Source organism: Metopolophium dirhodum, chromosome 1 (genome assembly GCF_019925205.1).
Source record: "Metopolophium dirhodum isolate CAU chromosome 1, ASM1992520v1, whole genome shotgun sequence".
NCBI lineage: Eukaryota > Metazoa > Arthropoda > Insecta > Hemiptera > Aphididae > Metopolophium > Metopolophium dirhodum.
This window is the reverse complement of record NC_083560.1, coordinates 52,680,091-52,698,841: the sequence shown is the minus strand read 5'-3', so window position 1 is coordinate 52,698,841 and position 18,751 is coordinate 52,680,091. Positions and strand designations below refer to the sequence as shown.

The 18,751-nt window shown below is 29.7% G+C and overlaps 1 protein-coding gene across 1 annotated transcript; it reads left to right on the top strand.

Moving 5' to 3' along the window:
* The first annotated feature begins 16,860 nt into the window (after positions 1–16,860).
* On the top strand, positions 16,861–17,757 carry LOC132934473 (uncharacterized). The gene is made up of 2 exons (XM_061000773.1): positions 16,861–17,217; positions 17,308–17,757. Exons 1-2 carry the CDS (start codon positions 16,861–16,863, stop codon positions 17,755–17,757), a joined length of 807 nt encoding a protein of 268 aa, XP_060856756.1.
* The last annotated feature ends 994 nt before the right edge of the window (positions 17,758–18,751 follow it).

The window sequence follows — 18,751 nt, the reverse complement described above, 5'->3', positions numbered from 1 at the left end:
GTTGATAAATGAAATACTATATACACCATAAAATGTTCAAAATATTTTGACTATTTTATAGCTATTTATTGGCATACAAATTTTTCGATTTTTGTTAGTTTTTTTTTTACTATAAAATTGTAAATCATAACAAATTTTGAAGAAATTTGATTTTGAAACGAAAAATAACAATTTTAGTTTTCTGTTGTAATTTAAAAATATTATTCGTGGGTAGGTACTTGAAACTTTTCAAGTATATTATTATAATATTGTACACAAACAATGACATTTTCAAATGCAATTTTTTTTTTGGTCACAATTAATTCAACCTACTGTATTACTAATGCCTATTTACCAAATAAATTACTTTAAGAGGATGTCAACGCAATATTTTTTTCTTTCTCAGACCCACCACAATTTTAAAACGCTTTCACTTGAAATCACTTTTTATGATTTTTGAGTAATCTTAGAATAAAACTAACTCTTACAAAAATTATAGAAGTTAATATTTTCGATCGTATGACATATGAATTTTATATTTTATTGTTATTGAATTAGTATTCAACTTTCAAAATAAACAAAAAATTTTGTAAATTTAAATGACGTTTATTTAAATGACGTAAAGATTCCTCATATTTTTTTCTACCTTAAATAAAAAAAAAAAGTTAACTAGAAAGTCAAATTAATTTTTCATGAGCGTTTGAAGTTCAAATATATTCGACATTGGATATTCACAGGTATACTAACGATTTCTCATGAAACGATTTTCTTATTTTATTGTAATTTAAAAACTAATAACTTTAGATAGGTACTTGACATTTTCACAATTTATTTATATTAATTTTTCTATATATAAATTAATTTAAACATAATTTTATTATCCTTTTTGAGCTGTTTATAGACATTTTTCATTTTCATTTTCCCTTGTTTTTTTTTTTCTATAAATATTGATAAAAAATGTTATTTGTGTGAAACAGCTTGGAAATTGAATACAATGTTCCTCATAAGTCGTATAATATAGGTTAGAAAATATTACAGATAGGTACGTAGGCATGATTTTTTTCTATATTCATTTGAAGTTAAAATATTGACTTAATTTATCAAAATCATAACAATTTGCAAAATTATTTTGTAGTTAAAAATGTATGGTACTCGTTTAGCATTATTTTATTTTTATTTTTATTAATATAAAGTTTTCCTGACATTCGACATCATCTAAACTTAGGTGTAAAGAATTAATTATTTTTTAACATTTATAAATTAGATCACAATTATGGTATAAATAATTAAAACTATGGTTTAAAATATACTGAATAGGATAAGATTGTGAAATATTGACAGATAATAAAAATAATAAAATATAAGACAATATTTACATAATATAATAGTAGATTAAAGATTTAGGACGTCGTGTGGAGTCCGCGATTGTTTGGATGGGTGAATCGCTGAAGCCTGAAGTACTGTGGACCACTTGCTTTAGATAATTTGTTAAAGAAGCTTACCGATAATTCTCTTATGTAGTTTTTGATAGTAGGAATTTTGAAATCTGTGTGCAGTACGTCATTTCGGACAAACCATGGGGCATTTAAAATTACACGTATGATTTTTTTGTAATACTTGCATTTTGTGTATATGAGTTGTAGCACATTGACCCCAGACCGGGGCTACATATGAAAATAAAAGGGCGAATTATTTGTTTATATAATAATATTGAACATTTCCAGTTCAATGAAGTTTGCCGATTTATGAGTGGATATATTATTTTTAAGCGTTGGTATCCTTGCTGTAATTTCGATGATATATGAGGATTCCAAGTGAGTTTTTTATCTAATAAGACTCCAAGATATTTAATATTGTGATACCAAGCTATGTTTTGACCGTTGAACTTTAATGTATTATAGTATTTGGGTATTCGTAACGTGAATAGGACTGCTGAGCTTCTTGATGGGTTGAGTGCAATTTTCCAACTTTGTGTCCATTTTTGAACTGCGTCGAGATGAGTTTGAATATTATCTATTACCTTATCTACTTTATCAGAGCTAGAATATATTACACTATCATCCGCGTATAGAGCTATTTCCGTGTTCATTGTTGTGGGGAAGTCAGATATGTACAAGTTGAAAAGTATTGGGGACAGTTTTGACCCCTGTGGTACCCCAGCATTAATATATGAGATATCACAAATTCGGATTTCTAGAAATTTCTTCTATTTGGACGGTGAAACTGCGTGAATATAGGAATGATCTGATGATGTTGAAGATGACTGTGGGTGTATTAAGGCATTTTAATTTGTAAAGTAAACCGTCATGCCAGACCTTATCAAATGCATTAGCTATATCTAGGAAAGGTGCTCCGGTGTGTTCTTTTTTTTTGAACCCATTACTTATGTGTTCCGTAATACGAAGAAGTTGTTGTGTCGTCGAGTGTTTTGGGTTAAAGCCAAATTGACAGTGGGGTATTGCTTTTGTTGCATTTAAATGATTTATAAGCCTGGAGTGGATAATTTTATCGAATATTTTTGACAGCAATGATAATAAGCTTATGGGCCTGTAGTTCTTAGGGTCAGTATTGTCTTTACCAGGTTTTTTAATCATTATTATTTTGGCTTTTTTCCAAGCCGTCGGGATATAACTCAATTTTAACAAGGCATTAAATAGAACTGTCATAAATACAACTGCTTTATTTGGTAATTTCTTTAATATAGAATTGGTGATCAGGTCATGACCGGGTGATTTACGGTTTGGTAGTTTTTTAATTATATCTGATAATTCTGATGGATTTGTGTATGGAAAAATATTTTGAGGAAAAATTTCTGCTTCGCTTAATTTTTGAGACACCAGGTGGTTTGTTGCATCATCATTTTGGGAGTTAAGTGTGAAAGTGTTTGCTAATGTGGTAGCAAACAGATTGCATTTTTCGTTAACAGTATTGATAAATTTATTACCGGACTTTAGAGGAGGAATTTTTATATTATTGGGTTTAATTAACCTTTTGGTTGCTAACCAGAGATTAGAGTCTGCAGGATGAATTGTGGATAAGTATTTTTGATACGATTCTATTCTGAGTTCTGCAAGTAGTGTTTTGACTTTTTCTGGTAAGAAAGTTTAGATTTTGGCGGTCTTCTGGTCTTCTGTGGAGTTGCCACTGTTTTCTAATTTGATGTTTGTTCTTTATTAATTTTTGAATTGATGGGGTTATTTTGGACTTATAGTTACTGTTAAACGTGCAACTAGAGACCGTTGTACATTGTTCTGTGGCTTTAGAGATTGTTTCCCGAAAGTGAGATATTGCTTCATCGGCCGTTAAGGTGTTGGAAATAGATCTGGGGATTATAATATTGTCTGATATATATTGTTTAAATTTATCCCAGTCTGGTTTTCCGTTTAAAAGTTTGCGCGTTAACTCTGTGTGTGTTAGAGATGCACCAATTGATATTTTCACTGGCAAATGATCCGAATCTAATTCGTATAGGGGTTCTTGATTAATTATTACGGAAGTTGATTTAAGGTAGTAGGTAGGTTTGTCAGGCGCGGAGATAATCGTAGATGAATTTGATAAATACTTATATAATTTCCTACCATTCGGATTTGTTGTGTTACAATTCCAGATTACGTGTTTTGAGTTTAGGTCTCCTATAATAATAGCCTTATTATAGTCGGTTAAAATTTTATCGAAGTCGTTTGTGTACATGTTAAAAGATGGAGATTAATATGCGCTTACTATAGTTGTATTTATATTATTAATTGATAAAGTTATTGCTACGGCTTCCAGTGAACGCAGCGGAGGTATGTAAGCCTGTTGGTGTTTTATTTTGGTGCGAATTATCAACGCGACGCCGCTTGAAGGCCGAGCGGCTATACGATCGTTACGATATAATATAGAATATCCATTAAATTTAATTGTCTCCGGTGTAGATAAGTGTGTCTCACTTATGCAGGCAATATCGAAATTGTGATGAGATAAGAAAGCAGCGAATGTGTTGCGATTCCGTTTTATACCATTTGCATTCCAGTTAATGATGACGATGTTAGTATTATTTATATTAATTGACATTTATATTATTCAATAAGGTAGAAAGATTTGTGATTACTTTTTTTCATAATTTCTGTGATAAGAGATGTGAATAAAGGCATTAGAGATTTAATGAGATCGTTGGTAATATTTGTGTTATTCGGTTGATCGTCTATTGTAGTTTCATTTTTACTTATGTTTTTATTTACTTTTCCGGCGTAAGAATCGTTTTGTAGATTATTTATTTGTGGACTAGACTGGGGTTGAAATTAATTATGTTCTTGAGGTTTAGGAATAACTTGTAGATGTTTTGGCGGATTTCTGTAAGACTTGACTTTGCTGTGGTTTTTAATTTGTTTATAGACTTTGCAGCCTTTATAGTTCGCTGGATGATTTTCGTTACAATTTACGCATTATAGGTGGACTGTTTTTATCTTTAGTACATTCCGAGAAGTGGTGTAGTTCTGGGTATTTAATGCATCTAGGAGGTAGTTTACAGAAGTTTTTTGTATGATTGAAACGTTGACAATTTTGACATTGGGGAATAGAATTGTTGTTTTTACGATTTTCCACCGTTATTACACAGTGAAAAAGACGATCGAGAGAGAAAATGTTTTTTGCCGATTTTTCGAGTATAACCGTCGCGATCGGGATTGGTGATTTGTTGCGGTTTTGTAAGCGTGTTACAGAGGTGACTTCATAATTTAATTCTAACAGTGCTTCATAGATTTCTGCTTCTGTGATCGAAATTGGTAAGTTTCTAATTATTACGGAGAGGTTTTTATCTTCCGGAAGCTGATACGTATGATATTTAATTTGGTTTACGGAAAGATATTTTGTAATAGTACAATAATCATCGACGGTTGATAAGTTCAGTTTTAAAAAAAAAATATTTCTATTATTAATGTTGAAATTCTCAACTATTAATGGTGAGATTTTTTTTAGGAAAACATTATAGTCGTTAATATTGTAAATATATAATGGAGGAATTTTTTGCTTTACCTCTTCGATGTCCATATCGATTATTTCTGTATTGGCGTCATTTGAATCATCGTTAAGATTTGAGAGTGGAGTAAATCTGTTTTTGTTACCAATCTGTGGATAGACTGCGATACTGCTCGTACATTTACCAGCATTTTGGGAAGTACTGGTTTTCTGCATGTTTGAACCATGCATAAACTTTGGATTGTCGCACGACGGTAAGATAAGCGAGCGATTTATATAAACACAACCTATTACGATAAACGTCGCGCGAAGACTTTAGCATGTTTAGCATTCTACCTACCTTAAAATGCTACCTACCGAAAAACTGTTTGCATGCAGCGCATGCTACCGATTAGAAAATATGATATACCTCCTTTTAAATATTACGTTATATTTTTATTACAGTTTGTAACGGGAAAATACCGGTGACTTGAGATATATTAAGGTAACCAACATAATATTATAACGGTCATACAATACTATAATATCTAAATAGCTAATTATACTGGTAAATATCTGGCAAAATACCAGTAAATATCCACCAAGACCCACAATAACTTAATTTTAGATATTAAAACATTTTAGTTTGTGCTGTGTCCATAGGCGTGCGCAGGGTTTTGTGTCGGGTGCAGCATACATTTTTAACCGGCCCTAAAGAACAATAAATAGCCCTCCCCACAAATTCTGTTTAGCACCACTGTGTAAACAATTAATATTTTATAAGTTCGTATAATCTATATAAACTATATATAAACACAAATGGTTAATGTGCTATTGTCATTGTGGTTGTGTCTGTATCTGTAGACTGTAATCTAGTGTGTACGTCAAATTTCTTCAATAATACCCATATATTTTTAGACTTGAATTGATAAATTAGTATTATCATTTTTCATTTGAATAACATTGAACATATTTTATATTTTAATTTAATTATAAACTCAATATGTTTATTCATTCTATGTATACCTTTCAAATAAATATCTACCAGCCCACTAAATCCAAAATAAATTGTCAGGTGTAGCGAAAGCAGCATTCGCTGCACCCGTGCGCACGCCTATATGACTGTGTCCTTTTACCTTGCTGTTTCAAGCAACATATTTGGTAGACCACGAATTAAAAGATGAAAGGTGGCGGTCGATTAAAACACAACACGTCAATTTAATTGAAGTTTTCTTGGATGACACAGCATAACAATAATATACAACGTATTAAAATACTTGACAATGAAAATGATCAGAAATATACCAATTAAGTCAATTTTAGTTTAATGAATTGTTATTAATCTGCAGTACTGACCCTGGCACCACAAAGTACAAATTTGGGTACAAAAATGGTTTTACAAATTAGTAATTAATTCGTATTCACAAATTTGAAATTTGTGACACAAGTACGAGTATAACCACTCAAATTCAAGTTTCCATTTGCGGGTGCCAGTGACAGTTGACTCCAGCAGACGAAACCCGGAAAACGGTCTTTTGAACAAAATTAAATAATATTTAAGGGGATTTATAAAATTATAAATTTTACACGCAATGACGTACTATCAAAATATTTTGATACGTTTTAAGTTATTACATTCCATGAACCTATTCACACAATTCTAAGTTAAGGTGGCGTTGACTCTGAAATCAATAACAATAATATTGGTACCTAATGCGATAGAAATAAAGACTATTATGATAATGAAATATTAATTGATTGATTACTAGTATATTGGGCGGGAGGTGAGCTATTTCAGTCGTGGGCATTTCGACCAAGACTGAATTGCCTTCCCGCACGAGCCAAACATTCTATTTTTTGTTACGCCTCTGTGTTCATTGATCGCGCCATCACGGCAAAGGTAATTCAGGCCAGGATCTATGCAACAACCAGACTATTCTAAGAAAACAATATTTCACGAAAGAAACGATTTGGTTTTATTTATTTTAAGCGTCATGCATGGAGGTTATAATATGAATATAAGATGTAATCGAAGGTTTATGTTTTTGTAAGGACCGTGGTATAGATTTCAGTATAAATAATAATTATTATATTAAAATGAAATAAGAATACAAAAATGTAATCATGGCAAAGGCACGGACTAAGATATATATATATCTTAGTCCTTGGTCAAAGGTAATGCATTATGCGGGGATCTATGAAACAACCAAATTATTAAACGAAAACAATTTCATGAAAGAAAAATGTTTACGCGTCATGCAAGGAGGTTATAATATGAATATAAGATGCAACCAAAAGTTTATGTTTTATGAGGACCGTAGTATAGATTTTAGTGTCTGTTTGTTCAGAGAATACGCGTGATATCTGAGCTCAGTACTCTTGGGATTTCCATTTTACCGCCCGGTACTTTTGGGAAATTCCACTTTACCGTCTGGTACTTTTGGGGATTCCCACTTTACCGCCCGCTGGACGGAAAAACATCGCTTTCCAACGCTTCAACCGTCATCGAAAACTAAACTTTCGGCGCAGGCGTGACAAAAATAATATTATACTATATTAATAATTTTAAATTCAAATTGAACACATTCTATAAAGTGACCTTATTCACCACTACTGTACAGCAGAGAGGTACTTACTTGCCCACCTGGCACCTTTTTAAACATAATTTTACTACTTTTTATATAGTAAAATATTCAATAATAATATCTTCTTCATAATTTGATAGTTTATAGGCCGCTACAACCATTAATAATTGTCTCCATCGATTTCTTTCCAGCCAGTTATGCTCCGTTCTAAATTCCTAGTTATTCTGAGTCCACTTTATCTTAGTCCATAGTTCCATAATTGTCTAGGAGGTCCTCTTGGGCTTTTTGTGCTTGGTTTCCAACCTGTAACCTGTCCATTTATTTTTTACACATTATGATGTGTATATAAATATTATCAATTAGCACAATAATATGATGTTTACATTATATTTATCTGTACATAATTATAATCTAAAATGTAATCAGTTTGGCCCATATAATAGTGTCACGAGTAATTGGGTCTTAGGAGTTAGAACTAAATTAAAATTAAATGAAACACTTGTCTGGTTCTTTCCCTGTATCAAATGACTTTCCTGGTACTTTCGCTGAATGCCTAAACTTCCAGCCGTCATAACTTTCGACTTGTCTATTTTTTCGAGTGTTTCGATCACCTAAAAGATACAGTACCACAATTGCCATTTTGGGAAAAAAAGTGATTTTTCTGGTTTTTTTTTCATGTATATGAATTAGCAGTTTGTTGAAAAACATATTTCTTATAACATAAATAATTTAATTTTTACTTGTTTTGAAAATATAAAATTGGGCTTATAATTTATATTAAAACCAATGAAACATTTCTGAAACACAAAATTATGCATGCATACGAACACTACAAATTTTACAAGTTATAAAAATCATAAAAATATAATGATTGAAGTAGGCACATTGATAATTATCATAAAATATAATAATCTTTTATACTAAATAAAAAAAGGAGGAAAGTAGGTTACTACTCTGTTGCTGTAGGTACAGTACCTAGATGTCCAGTGTACTTCGTCACTGAGTAAGCCACTGTAAAGCATGTGTTACAAATTTGAATTCAATGATAAATCATTGTATAGGAAAAAAGAAAAACGATTCTGAGTGAAGGTGGTCTGTCAGCTTAGTAAGTATACTATGGACTATTAATAATATGGCATATTAAGTTGATTTAATTTTTGCTGAAAATATTGCATTTATTATATTATTAATATTTAATTATTACAATAGTATATACTTGTACCATATATTATTGTTATTAACTATTGAATCAATTCTAACTAACCATAGTACAGTAACGGTATGAGTGGGTCGTGGTATAAATAGGAGAATAAAATTTAAACTAAATGTTTTGAAAATTTCATTGTGTGTATAAAATACAGTGTTCGGTTGATTACTTTTAAAATTAATTAAGATACTTTACTCGTTATTTAGGGATTAATGTAATGAAGTTACTTTATTGGTTACTCTCATAAAATTCTAATTAAATTACTTTTTTTTAATCTATAAAACAAGAGAAACTACCTACGTTTCCTCCACATTACAAAAAAAAAAAAAACAAAAACAGTTCATACTATTATGTATTTCTTTAATTTTTTAATTCCTATTATCAATTGTCATTTTGACAATCAACGTTAATAGAAATACTATCTAAGTATAATGAAAATAATGTGTTGATAAAAATTTTAAAAATAATAAACAGTTAACAATTATAAACATATAGCATACAATAATTATTTATATTTAACTAATAATAAATATATTTGTGTTGATACGTCGTATCAAAACATCATTACACTAACCTAACTGTCTAACAGTACTTTAATTAGGTACCTATTACTATTCCTTACTACCCAACACTGGTAAAATCTAATAATATATGTACAAATTTCAAGTCCCCCGATAAATATTTTTGAATTACAATGAAATATCTGAAATAGTTGTTCTTTATTTAAATATCATATTTCGTATTCAAACATCATAATTTAATAACAAAAAAAAAAAATTGTAGTCGTGTGTTTTGAGATTTTGTTGGTTTCAGTATGAACACCTTATGAGGAACCTTGAATTAAATTTAGTTTAATTTTTTTATTATACGTATTACGCGTATAATTATCCATGGTCTCTTGGATATTCAACATCGATATCGATTAGGATTGAATTATTATTTATTTTTCTGAATAAATATTTCTAATATTTTATCATAAAATGCAAATAGAAATATAAGTGAATGTTTATTAATTGATGCAGCTCTAATATAAAATATAATAAGTACATTATGGAATACATTACCGTTGTTCTTTAATACCCATATATTATAGTAGTATACACCTGGCATGAAATTGTTTCGATTATTTAATAAACATTATCTAATGATAAAACAATAATTCATAACGTTTTTTTTTTTACTTGAATACCTACCTTGATTTACACACACATATACAGAGAAGGGATTACAGAGAGAGAGAGAGAGTGAGAGACCTTTTTCACCGTGCACACCAGCCAAATGTTAAATATTATTAAAAATAAAAACACGAAAAAAAACGTGTTTTATAGCCGTCGTGTTGCGAGCTTGGGTAACGGCTGGGCGGCTGACCATTGGCAATGGTCGTATATAGCATTCATGGTATAACGACGGTGTGCTGCTTCAGCGTATCGAATGACCGACATTAAACAGTCCCTTTGTGGCTTTGTCGAAACAGGCGCAGAAAAGGTCATTTCTGGAGAAGTCCGTATCAAATAATATTTTAAGGATTGCTGCGTAGCACCAGTCTGAAATAAAAAAAAAGTATACCTATATTATGTGTATATAAAGCGAATTTTGTGGGCGTCTTTACCAACTGGGGTGTGTTTGGTATAATATGCCGGATTTTAAAGAAATATTAAACAATTTAATCTGCTAAATGATTCTGTGCTGAATTCAATTTACGATTTTTCGTACCTGGTAGAATTCGGATCTATTTTGCACTTTTTTTGGGGGGTGGGGGAGGGGTAAGAGGTCAAAAGTTAGTAAACATTTTCCAGTACTTTTCAAAGTGATCGGGAATTGCAATTAACAAATTACAAACATTTATTATTGGTTACCAAAAAGATAGACCACTTCGCTGACAATCATATACAATAATTAAATATTTAATTAAAACTATAACACGTTCATTTAATGATTTACTCAACGGCGAAGTACATCATATTCTGTACAGAAGAGGGGCTGCTTGCTTGGCGGCTTTTTATTTCTGTTTTAACGTTATTTCTTATTTTGATTATAACCTCGCAATATGTAAATTAAATAAGAATATTTTATTATTATTAGAGAGCTGGAATGAAATTCACTCTGGGTAGAATAACATATAAGGTATCCTTTATGATTTAATTGTATTTTTAAAGAATTAAAGTCTGCCTATTTTAATTTCATTAGCGAATTTGGATTCAGTTGAATTGACCATGAGTTTAAAATATAGAAGTTATACATAGGTACAATTTTTATGAGAAAAAATAGTTTGTGATTTTAACATTGAACGGAAGTTGATGTGTTAAGTTGCGCAGAATTAAGTTTATTTCCTAGACACATTTCCGAACAACTTTTAGTTATTACTGTAATATAAGCAATAACCGGTGACGCAACCATTGCGATAACACATAGCCGACACTAATATAATATCATTGAGAACATTAAATACCATATTTACTCAATGCTAATATTAGTTTATTTCATACACATTTACATAGCCAAAATTAAATATATATATTTTTGAATAGTTAAATTTCGAATCATGCGGATTTTTAGAATCTGAGCAAGAATGCGTATTGGTTTTACAACGACGTGAGTTTTTTTGTGATTGTCATCATTGAAAATGCTTCAATCATCAAAAGGTTAAAGGGTGGGCTCTGGTAAAAAATTGGATCAAGTTCATATTTTGGGGGTGTAAACATTCTCAGTACTTTTCAAAATAATTAAGACAATTAAATAAAAAAACCTGAAATATTTACGCAACACCGGTTTTAAATAAAATTGATTTTATTTTTTTGTCGTATAGTTTAAAACGAATGACTGTACATACTTGAAATGTTAAAAAAATATTTATGTTAGCATATTATAGTCACGATAAAATAACTATAGGGACTTGAAGTTGTTTTCAAAAACCCTGTATTATATTATGTCTAAAGACCTCTTAGGGCCCAAAGGTCGACATTAATTGATTGTTGGTCTCCATCGATGGCAAAAATAAAGTACTGTGAACATTTGAGTTTGGACATTATAATATTGGTCATATACTTTTTTAATTATACACGGTTAAGAAATAAAACCACTATCACAATTTTTAATTAACCATTATAATACATATTAAGTGAAACAATTTTTTTCAAATAATTAAAATTTAACTGAACGAAAATTTTGTTAATACTCTGATAGTTTCAAAAATATTGCTGTAGTGTAATGAGACAGAACTAACACAAAAACTTATTTTTGTCTAATACCATTTATCTGATATCATATTATTATTTTCAATAAAATAATATAATTCAAAATTCATTATTTTCATTTAGAAAAATGCAAATATTACAAAACTAAATAGGATCACTAATGTATTAATTAAGCTACCAAATAACTTAATTAAAAAATATTTATTAATTTTAATAGTTAAGTGTTATATTTTTCTATAAATTTTATAAATATTTTCAAATCTATGAATGCTACAATTTGAGTTACGAAATTCAGTAGTATTAGCTGGTCTAAATATAATATATATTATAAATGTATAGATACAAAATCTCGTAATATTTGGAAGCTTTAAAAATAAATTGTTTATGCTTTTTTTTTCTCTTATCTGTTCCGCGTATTATTGCTTTTTATTTCGGATATTACTATTGGTACCTATACCTATATATATTTAAATATTCGTGTACTCGTTTATGTGTCTTATTCTTCTTTTATTTTTCTTCGCTCTTTTCTTCGACTATATGGAGTCGTATACGTACAGAGGGCGATTTCCCTCGCTGCTCCTTTACTCACACAAGCTATTTTTGTGTCCTTTTCTATTCAGTCTATTCATTTCTTCATCAATCTTCCTTCACCTCTCTTTTCTTCTACATTTATTTCAATAATCATTTTCACAACATCCACAATGGAATTTTGACCCCTAATGATCATTAAAACAATCTTCAAAAAACACCTCCCGAAAAATCAAATATTATTTCTGTATTACGAAATTACGTAATAAGCGCACGCAATCACAGAATTGTCGACAGTATTATGCAATATTTTCTCCCCGACCCTTCACGTACCAGTTTTGAACGACCGCGTCGTAGCCGGCTGCTGCCGTTGGACGTCGTTGTCTCCGTCGGCCGGTATGCTCAACAGAGCAACCTTTTTCCTAATTAAATAATGTATAATAATTCATCAAACGACGATACTGTTCTTTCCTACCACATACTATCTCACCGCCACGGACCACCGGCAAAGCTCCGTCGCCGACATCTCTTACTCTCTTCACTATTTTCACGACCACTGACCAACGTTTACGCGGTCACGTCTCCGGAACTTAGTCAATTCAACCACGTGCATGCCACGTTTCTGCCGTGCTATTCTTTATTCAAATAGGGTTTTCTGTTTCTACACCATGTCACTTACCAGAAAAATGGGCTAAGAACACTTGAGTGCCCACGGCGGGTGAAATAAGTGAATTTCACTGGAACTCCCACTTCCGAATTTTGGATTCAAACCAAAGGCTTTAGTTTGTGCTACATTTTTGTTGGATTGTGCTCAAATTTCATTGTTTGTCCTGCAACCCTTCAGGAGTTAAAAGAAATAACGATTCCCCGAATCGCCAGCTGAACTGCACCCCCACTTCAGATATTTCAAATTCAAATTATGCCATTTATTTTTGCTAGATTTGTGCTAGTTTGTGCTTGAATTTCATCGTTTGTGCTTCAACCCCAAATGAACTACAAGGGATCATTAGTGAGGACAGTATAGAGACATAATGCAACCCTAACTCAAAATTTTAGAAATTTTAAATGAACCTATATATAGTAGTTTTCTACTGATATTCTGTGTCATCTTATCGACATTAGTACTTATAACTACTCCCTGAGTTATCCTTAGACTTAATAAGGGGTTTAAAGACATGTCGATACCCCCCACAATAAATCAGTCCCTCTGGTTTGGACTTTGTTAGTGCTTATATTTTAAATTCGGCGACCCATCGTTGTTTACTTGTAAAAATGTTATTAGCCTTTCTTACAAGGTGGTGATCTGGAAATCCATATAAGTATTTTTTATGCGCTGGTATATCGTCTAATTTCATATTTAGTAAATGTTTTTTTACGATACAGGTCTAGCGATCGTCAAAAATGTAATTTGGTTAAAATCGTATAAAAATGTTTACTATACCTACCAGGTAAATGTTTGTTCGATTATACTTCATTGATCATTGCCCGACTAACTAGTATTTCCCATTGGTCAGAGATGGCTTCAAGTTAAAAAGAGAACAAAATGTTTAATTAAACATACATTTTTTTATATATTTTTATTGATAAAATTATTCCAGTTCACAGTAAACTTAAATAAGTCTTTTAGTTATTTCTTATATTTTTTTAGAGTTAAAAACGTATATTTGAGAATTTTGATTTTTACAATAATTTATTAAGATTACGTAAATTATAGAAATCGAACTTCTTTAGTCATATTTGAACCTAAAAATATGAGACCAAATGACACCTATCGTTCTTTTCACAAACCGTTTCTGAAAAAAATCTAGGGGGTGTACTGGTTTTAGGATCTATAGAGCACCCTCTTGTAAGAAAGGCTAATAACTTTTTTACGAGTAAAGCAATAACGATGGGATTTAGAGTAGTTTTTTTATGAATAAACTATTTGGTAATTTGCACATTTTCGTGATTTTCGTGTATTTTGTCAAAATTCGAACTTTAAATGCTTATAAGAACGCTTGCCAAGTCAGGGATCGGCATGTAAATTTTCTAGATTTTTAATTTTTAGAAAATTATTAACTTATATCGGTGTGAACAGCCACACAAAAAATCATTTTCATTTTGTCAGATGGATCCCCGAAACCGGAATGTAGATTTCGTTGTTTGGGGTCTTGTTAGATTCACATTGGTGAGTGCAGTAAAGATTTTCAGAATTTTATCTTTAATTAATAGTTAATTACTACAGAACATAAAAGAAATTAAAAGAAATTTTATTGGGCATTTTTGGATGTCTTTTAGCTTTACAGCTTTGTAGTAAATTAACGATTGGAGATAAGGTTCTGAAAATCTTCACTATACTTCTCCTAATCAATGTGAATCTAACAATACCCCAAACAACAAAATCCGTTCTTTAGTTTCGGAAATCTACCTCGATAAATGAAAATCTATCGAAAAATAACTCTTTTTTTATCTGTGAAAAATTAAATAGTTTAAAAAAAAAAATTTTAATCCCACATTTAGTATCTACTTAATAATTTTTTTTAACGAGTTATCAACAAACTTTCTAGCAATCATAGTTTAGGAGAAAAGTTAAAAAATAGAAATTTTGGGACTGTTCACTCCGACGTTTTTATGGATTCAAGTGGTTATACCGCTTGGGTATGATATCAAATCTCTCTCATTAATATTTTATATTAAAGCTAGCTAAATTACCCACCTACTCATCATTCCTGAGTAACATTTTTATTATTTTCCTATTTAACACAAATTTTTGAAGTTTTCAAAATTCATACTTTTTTCATTTCAATTACCATATTTACTTAATTAAAAATCAAGTAATATTAAAGTTATGTAATAACGTTTATTTTTTATATGCATTTAAATTTTAAATTTTGAAAAAATTCATCAAAATTCCAAAATTGTTCAAACTATTTATCAGATAAAAATTTAAAAAAGTTTTTTTTCTTCCATTGTCAACATTAGAAATGTTGATAGAAGACTCCCCACATATGATCCTACCTCAAACAACAAAAAAAAAAAGGTTTACCAGAAAGTAATTTAAATATTTATGAGCGTTTGAATTTAAAACTTTTACGATATTGAATTTTCATCTATAATTTTATCTAATAATTGTTGATAATTTGTTGTCATTCAAAAAACCCTACATAATTTAAATTTTCTCCAAATGTTAAAATGACCATTTTTTATACATGGTAATATCTTCAAGCAATTTTGACTTTTTTTGAGCTAACAAAAATTTTTAAAATGTTGTATATTATTTTTCAGTAAGACATTCATAAAGATTTTCTTTTCATAGCTAAGATTCAACATTTTAGTAGGATATTTTACATACGTTTTTCCACTTATAACAAAAAAAGTATACTTAAATGGAAGATAAATTTTATATGAGCGTTTAACTTATAATATTTACGATATTTGATATTCAGTGCTAAATAATCGACATAAATAATGCCATTAATCAACTTTTGATATTTTGTTGTATTTCCTAATGACTGTAGACTCTTGAAATATTCACCAAATATTTATATTAGCATTTTCCACACATGGTACAATTTTTAAACTATTTTGACTCTTTTTGAACTATTTATAGCTATGTTATTATTTTCAAATTTTGTAAATTATTTTTCTGTAGCAAATTCATAAAAGTTTTTCTGTTGATAGCTAACATTAGCAATTTTAATAGAAGGTTTCTAACAAGTTTTCCTACCTCTATCAAACAGAAGAAGTTCACCGGAAAGTTACACTATTTACCCATGAGTTATTTTTGATTTTTATTATTTTTTTTTTCAACTATTAAATTTGATTATTTATACAAGTATGCTAGGCTGACACAACGTATCCGCTCAAAATCATTTTTCGTATACCTACAATGATTTATCATTTAATTCAAATATAACACATCCATTACAATGACATGCTTGACAGTTACTGTACAGCAAAGCCACTTGTCCACCTTTTTTAAATTTACAATTAATTGTGCATAATCTAAAAACATATAAAGTATTTTTGTATTATTTTATATGTAGGTTAGACACCTATTAGACTAACCTATCTTTTAAATGGTTTCATATAATTTTAATCTTTTACATCATTAAAAGATTTGTTTCTTATTAAAATTATAAAAAATGACCATAGCTTTAAGGTAATCTATAATTTATAACCTTGAAAAATATAAGTCTAATCGTATGCTACAAGATTCCTAGAAAATAAGGTCTAAGAACAATTTTAAAAACCCCTTTTTAAATATCTGTTGATACAGAGTTTGTTTGATAATGTTCAATGTTCATATTACCTAGACGACATACTTAGTACAAATATTTATATTATTTTATATTAATTACAATCAATATTAAAATTCAATTAGTTTTAAGAAAGTTACACAGTCTAGTCATATTTTAATTTCTGATTTAATAATTAATACAAATTTATTATTATGAGTGAAATGACAATCTTAACTTTATCATTTAACGCACAGAGTTTAAAATTTCAAGATGATGTCTCTATTGGTGGCAAAATAACAGCGAATGTAAAGTTCTTGAGTTTTAAGGAACAAAAAATATTTGAACCAGTTGTTCCTTCTTCGAATCCAATGTTCTTATATACTGGTAGATCGTTTACGTTTGGTATTAGTCGTTACACGAAATCTGAATTGTATAAGGAGTTCATCTTGTACGTAAATTTACATCAAACTGACCCGGATAAAATGTTGTCAGAATCTGTGGTAGATATCACTAACATTTTCCGTGATATTTACTGTAACGACCCTACACCCGATAATTCTCAAACCCAGGTTAGTCGAATAAAATCGGTTATAGGGACTTACTATACTGATATAGGTATGTAAAATTATAATTTACTATGTACACCTTAATAATTTAAGGTGAAAACCATTGTACGATTCAATGATGATACGGGTAAACTTATAGCCACGTTGGACGCTATCATTGGTATAATTCCACCTGTAACGAACCTTGTCTCTGACTTGCCTATAGATGTAGACATTAATAATCAGTTCATTAATACAACAACTGACTGTCAAACGTGTCCAAAAGTATCAGATATTAAATGTCCCGATGATACCGAGCATAGCGATGATGGTGAATGGGATATGATGAGCGCGGAACTAAAAAATGGTCATTCAATTGCTATAAAATATAAAAGGAAATATTATTCATTTCAACCAACGGAACCCGATGAACAATGTGAAGTAGAAGAAGACCCCACTACTAAAAGCGAAGAAAAATTAAATTCTCATATGCTCGAATTGCTCTCAGATATGCATAAACTAATATCAGAAAATCCAAAATCCAAAAAACCAGAATTAAAATAATTTAAATTACAAAAAAATGTACAATACAATTATTTTAATATATGAATATGCAAGTGGCTTTTTATGAAATGTCAATGCGTATAAATTTATGATAATTTGCACATTTTCATGATATTGACTCATTTTGCCAACATTTTATTTTCAAATGCTTATTAAAAAATAAAATTGTGAATATTTATTTTTGATATTTTTTAACTGGTTCATGAACAACCAACGAAAATCCTTGTATTATTTCCAAATGTTTTCACTGAGCAAAAAAACTTATATTGACATTTACAGAAATAAATACTGAAAAAAAAATATAAAAAATGTCAAATGTTTATCAAAAACTGGATTTCCGAAAATTTCCGATTTTCTTGATGTTAGAATTTTCAATTTTGACCTCTCAAAAGAATTATCTAGATCCGATTCTTTATCAGAAACCACTCTAAAAACAAAAAATAAATATATTTTATTGTAAAATCAATAGATTTATTGCTCTGCTCAAAATAAAGTATGCATAAAAGCATGTAAAATGTATTATGTCAGCAAAACCATATATATATTCAGAACCACATACTTCACAAATACCGAAAAGTCACTACTCTTTCTATACTTATTTCTATTCATAGTCAAAAATTCCACTCAAATATTAAATAGATCACCCCAATTCACTAAAGCATCTAATTTGTCTTTTATTACACTCCCTAATAAGTGGATAACCCTACTAATCCCTTAAAAGATCAAATTATTGACCGGCAAAACTAATAACAATAGAATAATAAATCAAACCCAATTAAGCTAAAGTTTTTTATCCCACACTAAATTTACCTATTCATTTTCATGATTGTAGATTCATTTATTTATAAATAATTATAAATAATTATTTCACAATACTTGAATGAAATAATGTATGGTGTCAATATATAACATTATAAAAAAGTGGCAATTTATTATTACCATAGCTGAGGCATTTCAGTGAAATTAACACAGCAAATAGTTATTATTTTTTAAA